The sequence below is a fragment of the Anastrepha obliqua genome, chromosome 3 (genome assembly GCF_027943255.1).
Source record: "Anastrepha obliqua isolate idAnaObli1 chromosome 3, idAnaObli1_1.0, whole genome shotgun sequence".
In the NCBI taxonomy this organism is placed as follows: domain Eukaryota; kingdom Metazoa; phylum Arthropoda; class Insecta; order Diptera; family Tephritidae; genus Anastrepha; species Anastrepha obliqua.
This window is the reverse complement of record NC_072894.1, coordinates 55,948,620-55,962,665: the sequence shown is the minus strand read 5'-3', so window position 1 is coordinate 55,962,665 and position 14,046 is coordinate 55,948,620. Positions and strand designations below refer to the sequence as shown.

Here is a 14,046-nt window from a genome sequence, read left to right as displayed (position 1 = left end):
CCCCTCTCCTTTTCTGGACTCTTATAACCACTGATTGGCTTATGTTCAGCTGCTTGGCTATTATTCGCGTCGCGGAACCAGCATTTGTCATGGATATAACACTGTCCTCAATTTGTCGCGATAATTTCTTCATGACTTTAATTACGTATTAAATTATTTCACTAACTTCCTCTATTTTATTCAATTTAAATGTGCCGCGTTCACAGTTTGCTTTAAACTAAGTAATCTTAAAATTTTCGAGAAAAAAACCAACGGTAAATAAATTTTATCGCTGATATTATTGAGAGAAAACTGAGATCTTGCAGGTGCAAAATTGAGTACATAGAAGTTGTTTTTGTTTTATTCGCTCATTTCCTAGAATTTGTTCCTTTTTGTTTTGTGTTGTTATTTATTTTACTAAGAATTGAATAAAAAATTAAACTGAAAAAAATTTTTGCGAATTGCTTTATTGTTGTTACTGTTATGCACTTGGAAGTGTACGGAGTACAAACATGTACTCTTTTGTGCACCCCACAGTAGGTGACTCTATTCGCTACTTAAAAAAAGTTTGCTGGATTCTTTATATGGAGAAAATACCGCAACACCGTTATAAAAGGAACTACCTTTTTATAAAAAATAATGAAAATTAAAAACTAATTAAATATTAGGTGACGCGTAAATATACTTTTTTATCTGACGTCGAAAAGATGAAAAGATGATAGCATAACAAAAAGTGTAATATAGTGTTAGTTGAATACAAAGCAAAAAATCAGCGTGATTAGCAAGTTGTGAAAAGTTGTATGTTTTAAATAAAATTTAGGAATTAAAAAAAAAGAAGCAAAATTAAAAACTGGTTGGCAACTGTTTTTACGCTATCACAATTTAAAACCGCGCTCTTGATTTAGATAATTAGATAATATTATTAATTTTAATTAAACAAAAACTCTGTTCAAATAACGTCCAATAAAATTACGCACTGTCGCACATTTGCATTTACCGTATTCGTAAACAAACCACTCTGATGGTATAAGCATTGGCTGTGTTGGTTTTTTTTCCTATATCACTAATACAATCTCAGTTTTGTTAAACACATCCCAAATGACGTCAGCCCATCAGCCGATTCTGTTTAAAATTCGCTTAGAGCCGTCTGCTTCATAGAACACTTCTAAAAATATTTTCACCATGAGGCATGACCAGCTAATATGCAGGGAATAAGTAGAAAGGACTACTAGCCACCAGTGCAGTGGCACATTTGCAATTCAATGAATCAAGCTGAGTTATTTGCATTTAGTTTGCTAATTGCCACAAATTTGTTAGTTTAAAATGTCACTAACAGATTTATTGAAAACAAATATGTTATTCTACACACAATAATTAATACTAGCGGCCGAGGTACCCGAATGGACTTGTGCGTGGCTGACATTCGGTGGACTCGGGTTCGAAACCTACAGTAGGTATGAAACATGAAATGACAGAAAAAAGTTCTTCTGATAGCGGTCACCCTTCAGTAGGCAATGTCAAACTTCTGAGTATAATTCTGCGATGAAAGAGATCCTCATAAAAAACCATCTGATATTCGGAGGCGGCGTAAAACTGTAGGACTCTCCATTGGTGAAACAAATTCAAAACACACACCACAAATTATAGGAGGAGGTCGGTTAAACACCTAACAAAGAATGTACGCGCCAATTATATATGTACAAATAAAATTAGAAAAGTTAAGGTAAATATTTTTGTGTTTAAAATTATATGCAAAGTGAGTGTAAAGAAATAATTAGTTTTATAAATATTTAATGCATTTGTGGTTTCGCTTAATGAATGCTTTCAATGCTGCGCGTGAATACATACGAGTGCGTATGTACATACTTGTATATAAATATATATATTAATAAATAAATTAAAATGAAAATTATTTTTAACAAATCTATAACAAATATTCTTCCGTTTCGTTTATGTATGTGTGTGTGTATTTTAATTTTAAATTTATTTTATTAATATATAATGTGTGCTTATGTATTGAGCGCATTTTTGCGGTGATGCTATTTACATAAGCACCTATTAGCAATGCTGAAATTAAAGGAAAAATGTTTACAAATTCATGCACGGAATTAATGAAAATGCACGTGAATAAAATATTTTGAATTATTCATTAAAAATATTTTTATTTGAATTTGCAATTTGTGTGGCCTCTTGCACACTCTTTGTGGCCGAACTCCAATGTGTGGTGGGCGTCTTATTTTCACAAATGGAGGACTCTACAGTTTTTGTCTGACTGGCTGGATATTTTTTTAAGAGAAGCTTTTAAAGTTTAAAAATTGAAATGAAATTTTATTTATGTAAAATTCATTTAATCAATATAGTTTTTTTTTTGCAGAAACGTTAAAAATTCAATAAATATTTAGTTACGGAAAACTCTATAAATACGAAATATGTTTACGGGTGACTAAATTAATTAAAAAAGCAAGCAACTTAGATTCGAGCTACTCACAGTTAATCCTGAGACGAGTAGGCGAGCTGACAACCACTCGGCGCGTTAAACGGTGCATACTACGGCAGCGAAACGATTGTGATTCATCGCTCTCCTGTAGATTGTGAATAAGTAATTCACCGGTGGGCAGTAAGTGGAATTTACCATCTGTGGGGAAAATGTATACAAATTTATTTATTAGCGACTTCGTATTTTATTTATTTATTTAATCAGATTTGATGGAATTTATGCAAACACCTTTAGTACCTAAAGTGACTAAAGAGTATGGCAAGATAAATTTTAATCATGAAAAATTAAAATGTCTAACGGGTAAAGGATGAAAAACCTTGGCTAGTATTGCTGACAGAGACCAATGTTAATTATGCAGGAACCAGTAAGGTAAGCGCAACAAAAAAGACATACACACACACACCCATAAAGCAAGTAACACTAGCGCACACAGCCACCAGCAACGGTACAGAGTAAAAGGATAATGTACGCACAAGTGTTGTTGTATGCCTTTGGCTGTCGCTTTTTGCCACTCTACACAATAATCACATTTTCACCTTTAATATGAAGTCGAGGCTGGTTCTCGCTGTCAGACTATCATTTAAAAAACATAAGTAAGGAAGTACTCAATTCGATTCGAACCGAACATTTTAGTAAAACTTAATTCGGGCTGCCTATTAATTTTTGAAATCAAAATAAATAGACAATAATAGTTGCAGCGTGTAGCATCAGCGGAACAGACGGAAATCCATATACAAAGTGGACGTGGATTTATGCGATCTAAATAAATTTTTTGTCCGATTTAAATGAGATGAGAAGTAATATTTGTGCAAAGTTTGGGTGAGTTTTATTAAGCCGCTTTCTATAGTAGACACGCGCAATTCATTTTCCAAAATTTGGTTTAACCACTCTTTTTCAGGGTTTACTACTTTTATCCAAATTTGAGTAATTTTGGTTCCCTTACAATACGAAAAAGAACCCAAGTTTATTATTTTTTTTTTTTACTTATGTTGTAAGTGAGATGTGCGTAACTGATTTAGCTCATTTCCAATACCAACCTTCCTTGGATAAAAGGTAATATGTGAATCAAGTTTTACTAAAATAGGTTCATTTTTCCTTGAGTTATCGTCCGCTCGGATGGGCACACAACCCAGGCTATATCGGCTACTCTCCTAAATTTATAATATCCCGATGCCTTTATAGTCTTACAAGCAACAGCTAAAAGAACAAATATTTTATAACACCCTTGAGCACAAATGCGCGCGGGTATAAAAAAACAATTACATGGAATTAGCGCTGCGAGGTTTATTGCACGCTGCACGCATTACTCAGAGTAGACACATCCATAAAGTAAAAGAACTTAAAAAGTCATAAAGCGAAAAAGAAATAAACACTTAAGCATACCTCCTTGCAGCGATGGATAGATGTAGATAGCAGGTTCATGAACCCATGAGACCACTCTCACCAATTCCTTTACGAACGTCGGGACGACGCAGCGCAATATGGCAGTACAACCTCGGGCGGCAGAGAGCACCTCGACATCCACTTTGTATGCTTGCGCAACCACTGTGAGAAGAAAATTGTTGAGATATCGTTAAAAATACAATGTTTCAAAACATATTTTTTAAATTTAATAACTGGTGTAAAGTAAACAAAGGCAGAGAATCTCAGTGGCAGCTTGAGCTTGAGTTATTTTGTCGCTCTATTTGCAAAAGAGCTGGTGGTTTCCTTTTAACCCGATCCCTTTGTCAGATGCGGCAGTAATCATATTCGTTTGATCTGGCCATATTCCATTGGACAGTATTTTGTATAAAAAATTATATAATAAAATATTCACTCCCTTGCTACTTTTTCGCGGTAATTTTACAAACTAGCGGCTTGAAGTTTCATTTATCTTTTAAGCATTTTCAGGATATTCACCTTGGAAAAATTATTATGAAAAAATATATAATAAATATATTGGATTGAGGAATACATAAGTTCATAGCGTTTTTAGATTTTCTTTTCTTTTACAACGATTTGTTTGCTCTTGGGCAAAGTAAGTATTCATGGTAAGTATACATTCGATAGACCTCCTTCTGCTCTAAGAAACTATGTTAATTGTTATTTAATTATTAATTATTTAGGTATTTAATTTTTTACTAGTTTTGAGGCTTTTAAATGGAACACCCAGTGGCAAAAATCGACATCTTCGTCATCTGCTCTTCTTTGATTTTCATCGAGGTCCAAAAGCTGCCGAAGCCGCCCGGGACATTTGGACCGTGTATGGAGAAGGTGTCATAGTCGAGTCTACAGCACGCAAATGGTTCGCAAACACCTTCATTCAATTTGATTTACCGAAAAATTTGAAGCCTGCGTGACTCACCAGCTTCTCAGCATCTCGCCCGAGCATCGAGCAACACGCAGTCATAAAAAGCGGTTTTTGTACCGAATCGGGAAGTGAGATGAGGAATGGTGTTTATATATAAATATAAAGCAAAGTAAGGAGTAGGTGTCTCCAGGAGATGCGCCAAATCTGAGAGTCAAGACGGATCTTCATCCAAAGAAGATCGTGATAGGTGTTTGGTGAGACTGGGAAGGCATGGTGTACTAGGAAATGATCTAAAAGAATGACACAGTCAACAACAAATATTCGTGAATGAAAAGATTTGAACGAAATGGTCAAACCATACTCCTTCACGGCAACGCCAGGCCACAAGTCGTCAAAGCCACACTCTAAGAACTCGAATAGGAGGTCTTTCAGCATACGCCCTATTCTACGGACCATGCACCGACCGATTACCATCTTTTCCGCTCTTCCGCTTCCTGTCAAACCATATGAAGGGCGGTACCTCGATAACATCAGACCAGTCGATTTTTTGGCGGAACGGCACCAACAAACTAGTCGAGAGGTGGGAAGAGGTTGTAAACAGCAACGGCAAATATGTAATTGATTAACTTAATGATATAATTATTGTTTTTTGTTTAAATAAATGCTTCGGTAAAATCACTCACTAAACACCCCAATACATAACGAGTGATTTTTTAGCTATTATCTTTTTAAACAGTTAATTTAAACAGCTGACGCCCGTTTCGTGTTTTGTTTCGTCTTATAAATCGTCTTACAAATGAACAACGCTTGCAAATCATTGAATTTTAATATAAAAATGCGTGTTCTGTTAAGAAAGTTTATCGCGCGCTTCTTCCAATTTATGGTCAGTTTAATCGACCCACTGAAGCGGCTATTCGAGCTAATGTGACTAAATTTAGAATCAAATTTACATTATTGGACATCAAACCACCAACACGCTTACGTAGAGTGCGAACTGAAGAAAATATCGCAGCTGTATCGGTCAGTGTTAATGATGACCATCAATTAGATTGGGTTCTTCAATCTTTTGGGTCCTTCAATCTTTTTAAATGATCGCAAACCTTTACTTTTGCCTAAGAAGCATTTCCTTCCGACTAAAGGGTCTATTTTGCAGCATCTCTAAGTTAGAGGTCAGTTTCTTCCAAATAATGGCATCATTCTTTGGCTTTTGTTTCCAACGAAAAATCTTTCTTCCACTGCTAGACCTTCGTGCCACCAACAAGCTTTCATTAAACTTTTTTAACACATAAGATATCGTACTTTTCGGGCAATTTAAAGTTTTTGCTATGGGGTTGTGCGACAACTAATAATTTTCTTGCTTTTTGCGCAAACTCACATTTAACAACATATATTTTGAAGAACACGTAGGAGTTACAAAAAGTGACTACGCCAAATTAATAATGAAAACAATAGTTTTTTTCGTGTCAATTCTCACTTACATGTCAGGATTGCATATTATATCCCTAGTAATGCTAATTTTTACAAACATTAAACTATGAGAAGAAATAAACCTGCAGATACAGTAGGCTCGGAAACCATTATAAAAATATCAGGAAACATAAAATATATTGTACTTAAGCACAGAAAATTGTTCTTCAAAATACGTACATGAAATACCGTTCGGCGAATACTTATAATCTCTTTTTTGTCTCTTAAGTCCTGTAGTAGAGATATATGTAGATAAATAAATATAAATAAATAGTATGAATGCAAATCACACGATTAGTATCGAGGAGTTTCAGCCCACTAGACAGCACTAGTTTACTGGAACGGCAGCCCTTGGTCGGGAGAAACTGGCAATGCTTTGCGACAATAAATGTATCGAATGGTTCTATACAAAAATAATAAGGATTGCTCAATCAATTTCAATTTTCAATTTTTTTTTTGTTTCAATATAAAATCCGATGCCTCTAAATTAATTACTCGTTATTTGAAGTTAAGATAAGACCAGATACTTATTTGTCGTTATGATTTCTTCAGTGTTATCTGCTATTTTTTTATTTTAACTATGAATATACCTTTACGGCATTAATTCGTCTTCAATAAATTCAAAGGCTTTTTAAAATTTATAAAAGGGTTTTTGTTGCATAATGTCGATTTGGCAACTCTGCAATCCAAACGCGTATTTAATTCTCTCTCTTTTGTCATTCTCTCCTTATTTACCTATGCAAAGACTTCACACAATAATTGTTAGAACTAAGAATTCACTTGATTAAATTCTGTAAATGTAGCCGGTTGTCTATTTTTCGCTTTTTATGCGCTTGATCATAAGTATTCGGTGGGACTTTGTAACAGTTTTAAATGTTAAAAAGAGTTGAGAGAAGAAGGTCCAATATTCTTGCATAGCCTTAAAAGGAGAAAAAAATAAGATTTGCATTTTCGAAGCAACAAATTGTATAAGAATCAATAGATTTTCGATAACACTGAAATTTGCTGAGCATAAGCTTTAAATGCTATTGTTTTAGTTAGGTAGGTTAGACGGCAGGAGTACCCCAGGTATACTTCAAGTAGCAGTTATGTGCCGTTTGGATACCATAATGTGGACTATTAACTGCGAAAAAATTTAGGGAAGAGAAAACCATCTGCAGCCATCTAGTGCTGGTGATGTAGTGGAGGAGAGAAAAAGAATCTAGGCTGGAGAATTTCCTCAAGCCATACTCAAAGAGAAAGTGCTCAACAGTCTCTTTCTCTGCAGCATCCCTACAGCTTCTGTAATAGGGGTTGTACGGAAAACCAAGCTTCTCCGCATGAGTACCGATCACCCAGTGACCATTGAACACCACAATGAGTCTTGAAGTTGAATGGCGAGGAATTCCGATCACCCTAAGCGTTCTGTTTATATCGTATTGAGGCCACAGTGTTTTCGAAATAGTACACGATGAGACAGACCTCCATCTGTCTTGTGTTTTTTTAGAAAGAAATTGTGTAGTTCCTTTTTAATAACGGTCAAGGAGACACCGATGTCTGAGAAGCGGACAACTTACACCAATCTGTCGACGTCTTCCTGGCAAGCTCATCGGCAATTTCATATCCCTCTATATTCCTGTGCCCAGGAACCCAGATAAGGGAAATGTTTCCTGCACGTTCGAAACGTTTGAGTTCCTCCTTACAGAAGAAGAAAGCTGCAATACGGCGACGACAGGGCCTGATCCCAGCTTGACTATCGGAAAAAATATTAATGTTTCCCTCCCAACAGCGATCCCGAAGCATTTTTCATGCTTGCTTGATTGAAATATTGGCTGATTTAGAGATAACCCCCGCTTACACTCCAGATTCCATCTTGCCTGCTTGGAAAGATAGCCCTAGCACAACCCTCAAAACCCAATTTGAGGATGGAGAGATCTATACGAAGTAGAGAGTAGGAAGAGGAGATCTGCTTCAAGATACTGCTACGTCCTACAGGAAATTGGCTCTAAATGCCAATCTCCTTCAACCTAATAGCGCTCTGAGCAGCAATGGATTTAACTTGAAGATCCACGGGAAGTAAGTGCAGAACGACGTTGAGAGCAGCAGTGGGGCAAGTTCTACATGCACCAGTGATGCCCACACATGCATAACCACTAAGTTGTACATCCAGAGTACGACACGTGGCTTGAGACCGCATATTTTGCCGAACATAGATTTACAGGCGTAGAAGGCTATACTGATACTATATACAGCATTCAGGGGAGCTTGGAGACGCTGGTTCTTTAGTCTTGGAAGCTTTAAAGCAGGAGGCTTATATTTCCTGGTGAATAGCATAAACTGGCAGCCCATCTACTGAGTGTAGCCAATGCACCTTTTAAAATTTCAGCCATTTCTGATGGGAAGGGTCCCGAAACAATTAGGACCAAGTCATGGGCATATGCTATCACCTTAACCCAACCCCTATTTAAGCGATTTAAAGCTTCGTCAATAGCTACTAGCCAAAGGAGAGGGGAGAGGACGCCGCCCTGCGGTGTACCCCTATTTACGAACCTAGTGACTCTACACCCTCCTGTTGTTGTTTCAATCATACAAATATTTTTTTAACTTATAAATTAGTTTTGATAGCTTCAAATTAAATAAAGAAACTCAAAAATGTTCGCATAAAAAACATTTAATTTATTGCGAGAGCAAAGAGTTGGCAACACTGCACAATTAGACTAGTGTGACGTCACGCACTCTTTCTTAGGCGCAGTCTTATTTCTATTATTCTTGCATGTATACTGCTTTAACGATCGAACATTTAAGTACATAAGTACACATATATTTTTTTGAAGCATAACCGGGAAACATTTTTCGTACATTTCCCTACATCAGTAAAATTAAATTTGAACAGAAACTTCGCTGGAACTTCCAAATACATTACAAGACATCATCTACTCGATATTGAATTGGGTCGTGCGCAATCTCATCAACGCCTGCAACGGCATTGCTTACTTATACGTTTCGAGTATGTATATTATTTCTATTCATGCATATACACATACAAACATAAATACGTATAAATACATATGTATGCATGTGTCTTAAAATTTTTATATTATTCAAGTCAAAAGCCATTGCACATTTTACTCACCGGCACGCACTTGCACATCGCGCGACACAATGCGCCCCACACTGTTACTAGCGATGCAGCGATAAATCGTATTGTGCACGTCCTGGTGATAAGCCGCCGCCGGAAATGGCAAGAGCACCAACGTGCCATTGCGCAGTACACGTCGCACCCCGTGGATCTCTGAGACTGCTGTGCCATCCGCATGTACCCAATCGATGGTTGGCTGCGGGCTACCCGATGCCGAACAATCAAGCCAACCGCCAGACGAATTGGAGAATTCAACACGTCCGGGTGGCTCCATCACAAAGCCGGGACCACGCAGATGTGTGTCGAAGGCTTCGGCCGATGTGGCATCTGCAAAGTAGAAGATGCAAGAAAAATATGAATGCAAATTGAAAGAAAGAAACAAAAATTATTAAATGTATGCATATAAGTAAAATGAGCTGTACCGAAATAATGTACGTAGGTATATGAAAAACTTGTGCTTGTATTTATTTGTTCAGAATTATACTAAATTCAGCGATTTGTTGGCATTTAAATGAAATATGAATAAGTAACCAAAAAAACCATTAGAAAAATACGAAAATCGCCAAGCACTTGAGACAGTAGCTCCTTCATGTCGTGCTGGATGCGCCAAACGGAAATGAGATTTCAAATTGCAACACTGTCAGGCTAAATAGCCATAAAAATGCAAGCATTAAATTGCCAAATGCAAAACGTTCAATGCACTGCAATAGTTGCAAGAAACATTTTCGTACGCAGCATGAAGCCCGGAAATCGCCTTGAAACAGCCGACAGGAAGTGGTAGAAATAAAATGACGTAAAAGACGTGGCATAAAAAATCATAAATTCATGAAGGAATGGCTAAACACTTAAATGCAGAAAGCAAAGAATAGCTCGAAATGCCAAGAGAAATAATGCATATAAATACAAATTGCTGTTGTGTGTCATATTTGTGCACAGCATGAGGCCAAAACACCCAACGAAACAGCGAATGAATAAGAAAATACACCACTCACTGCCAGCTTTTGGCGCTCTGCACACAATATAATATTAGCATACGGGCTTACCCCTAACCTAAATGCTCGAATATAGGGAGTGTGCATGGATCTTGACCCCGCTCATTCAGCAGCCAAGCACCAACTTCACGGCCTTCTTAATGTACCTCGCACCTTATGCGTTCGCTCACATTCGCTCATTGCATCTTTCCCTCTCTGTATGTTCCTTTTCAAATATACATATTATATTTAGTTGCGGCAGTCTGTTGCAGTCATATATATATGCCAATTTATAAAATTTCAACGTATTGCATTTTCAAAAACTAAATATGGTTTAAGTCTCATACGAGGGTCGACCAACAAATGCAAAAACTAAAGTTCTTGTTTAGTATTCGTAAGTTGGCAGGCAGGGCAGACACTCAACTGAAGGGGTCTCTATCGATGCAGGAATGTTTGGTTTGCTGAAATTAATGCAGACTGCAGATGTAGTTTGAAATTTTGCTTCTTCCTAATAGGTCATGGGTTTCTCAATTCACTTAGCGGTTCGATGTGATGTGCTAATGGTAAGCATTGATACTCAGGAGGTAGCAACTTCGAGTTCGAGGACTTACTGGAGTCTTAAATGTAGTACGACCAGAAACAGGAGCTCTTATAGTATGCTTCAATATGTGCTTGTAAACGAGGCCTCGGAAATTTCGCGGTAATTGTGGTTTAGCACCCAAATGTGGGTATAGTTCACGCTGAACAAAGCATTTATTCTAAGCATCAGGACCAGAGTCCATGTCGACAAGTACCCAAGTAAATCATACCAGACGCTGGAAGTAAGGCATTTGAAGGATAATAGCACAATGCACACCAGAAACACATCTCTTCAAAACGTATACGTCAATCTATTATCCATATTACGAAATTTGTGGGTTGTCTCCTCTCCCGCAAGTCGATCTTTAGCTTAGTTATCTAATTATAAGCCATTTTTGCTACACAAATTGTCAATGTGTCAATGGTAAAAAAAAACAAATGCACGGAGTATTAAAAATTGTTCCGGTAGCCCTAACTAACTAGTACTAACTTTGATAATGGCCCGATTTCTCACGAAAAATTTTCTCTGAGGCCTTCCCAAACATAGAGTCGCCGCTCTAAGATTTCAATACCATTTTACGAAACCTCTTACCGGTCAACAATTTTTTGAGGTCTGCGAACAGCCAGTAGCCTCTGGAAGTCAAATCTGGCAAATGATGTGGATGTGGGAGAAATTCATAGTTCAACTCATGTAATTTTGCCATTGTTTTGATTGACTTGTGACACGGTGCGTTGTCAGCTAACTCACGTCACTTCATCTTTTGATCATCCAAAACGATTTTGTGGATGTTTTTGATGTTTTCTGGTGTTATCGCTTCATTTGACCGTCCACTGTGTTGTGCATCATCAGTGTCTCTAGGACTACGTTTGAGTCAGCAAACCATCGTTTTAATGTTGTTTCTAATGGAGCGGAGTCCCCATAACACTTTTCTTCAATCAAGAAGCAGTGTAAAATTAACACAAGATTGTTTTTGATCCATTGTTTTGAAAACAACAAAATTAGCGTCACTCTTAGCATAATAATGGGCATAAAGGCATAGAGGGAAAGGAGACAGAAGATAGAATAGCTACAGAAGACGCGAGACTTGCAGGGTACAAAATAAGTCAGATATTTAAACCCCTGCGCACAATTCAAAAATAACTAAAGGAATGCATGCTAAGAAAGGCAAAAGGGACAGATGGTTTAGCTTAACCAATTGCAAAGTTAAATCGTTCGGTAGAAAAAACTGTAGAACTTTTGTTGGTATACTAGCAGATCACAGCCTAGTTACAGCACACGCTTACAAGCTAAATTTAACCATTAACGACGTTTGAAGGAAATGTAATGAGCCGGGTACAAGAGAAACCCTGGAGTATCTTCTATGCTACTGTCCGGCTCTCTCGAAAATTAGACTATGCTACCTGGATGCGCACAGGCTTGAAAGGCTAGAATCTATCCCTGAACTCGAACTCGAACGACTCCTAAAATTCGCGAACAGCACGCGCATGTTGAGTGATGGATATTTTTGCTAAATAGAACTCTGATCTGGCATCGCTATGGACCAAAATGGTCACTACGTGGCTTCGGCCAGCCAATATAACCCAAACCTAAGCCTAAAATTAGTGCCAACTATGTGTTGGGCCCGGGACTTTCCAACAGATGTATCTATGCCAAACAGAGTCAGAGAAGCGAATCGTGTAAACGACGAAGGCAAAATGCACAATCTACAAATTTTGTCCGGTATTATTTTATATTGCCTGAAGCATAATTATTGACCACATTTTTTTTCATACCTAATCTAATTTAATTTGCCATTAACGTATTCAAATAATCCCAACATTTCCAAAATCTATAAATTTCTGTAGGAATCTGATCACCTACGACGTATACAAACCAGCAATTCTTCACCAGCCAGCTGAATATCTGCGTTATCTTTTTGCATATTTAACAATGCTATTGTTATTTAAGCTTAAAAAAAATAAAATATAAATAAAAACTTACACGTAGTTAACTGCCAAGTCTGCCGATCAATTTAACTAATTTTTTTACAGAAGTCCATCAGGTGAGACTTGACGGAAAGGGAATACGAGGCTCGCTATGATATAAGTAATAATAATACGCTAGGGCACTTCTGCAATCTAATCTTTTTTATATAAGAGCATCAAGTTCTGTCACATAATTTCTGCAAAAATTCCCATGTATTGCAATTTGCCAGAAAAATGCTCAATCTAATGCTCATACATATCTAGCTAATCAAACCCAATGAAATAGTTATCACTGCGAAGATGAAATGTAGAGGAAAAGTAAGTTTTGATTTAATAAATATTATTTAGAAGTTTAATATTGCGTGTTTATTGGTTTGAATTAAGTCTAAATGAAATGAAATTGTTGGACTAAAATTCCATATTTTCAAGCGACACGTTCGATGCGAAGTAATTTGTGCAATATTGCGGCAGCTAATTAGCAGAGTATCAGCAACAAGCCATGAAAAAAGTAACAGGGTCGCAATATTGCTGTAATTATTGATGCAGTGACCATTTTCTGGGACGATTCTAATGACCAGCGTGCAATTTGATTTCAAAACTTTATACAAATTACCTCATTTCGTTCAGGCGCCAAGAGCGGGACCTGAAATATTTCTCTATAATGCACATTTTCTGATGTCTGAATATTGACTATAGTATATAGTAAGTACACCACTTTAATGGCGTAAAAACTCATTTCGTAAAAACTGAAATAATTTAAAAATTTTTAATGTTTTGCATCTGTGTTCATAAGAAACTCGTGCCATAAACCCGCATCGAATTTAATGGGTGCTTGAGTGCCACTAGTCGTCAATACAATGAGAAGTAATTACTCGCAGCGTTTCACTTCCACTACAACCGAAATCACAACTCCAAAATGTCTTTCACGTATGAGTAAAGAATGTGAGTGGATGGGAAAATATGTGTATGTAAGCGTGTTTATAAGTGAAAGCAGGACGCGATTTAAAGCATTAAAAAATATATTTACGCTTTAATGCGCATCTGAAAAGAATAAGTCAGCCAAACAGTGCGCATTTAGATGGGATGAGTGCAAAAGCTAGTACATTTGAAACGCTCGGGAAAACAGCTTTTGTTTGCCTCAACTGACGCGAGAGCGATGGCGACTGGCACCGCACAGCAT

At 37.0% G+C, this 14,046-nt stretch overlaps 1 protein-coding gene across 1 annotated transcript in view; it reads right to left on the bottom strand.

The window, feature by feature from the left end:
* LOC129241240 (cell adhesion molecule Dscam2-like) overlaps nt 1-14,046 on the bottom strand; it is a 308,387-nt gene that overhangs the window by 253,285 nt on the left and 41,056 nt on the right. The window contains exons 2-4 of the mRNA XM_054877467.1: nt 9,346-9,678; nt 3,860-4,021; nt 2,468-2,614 (exon numbers count right to left, since the gene is read on the bottom strand). Of these exons, the coding sequence (XP_054733442.1) occupies nt 2,468-2,614; nt 3,860-4,021; nt 9,346-9,678 (642 nt within the window). The remainder of the gene's footprint in view (nt 1-2,467; nt 2,615-3,859; nt 4,022-9,345; nt 9,679-14,046) is intronic.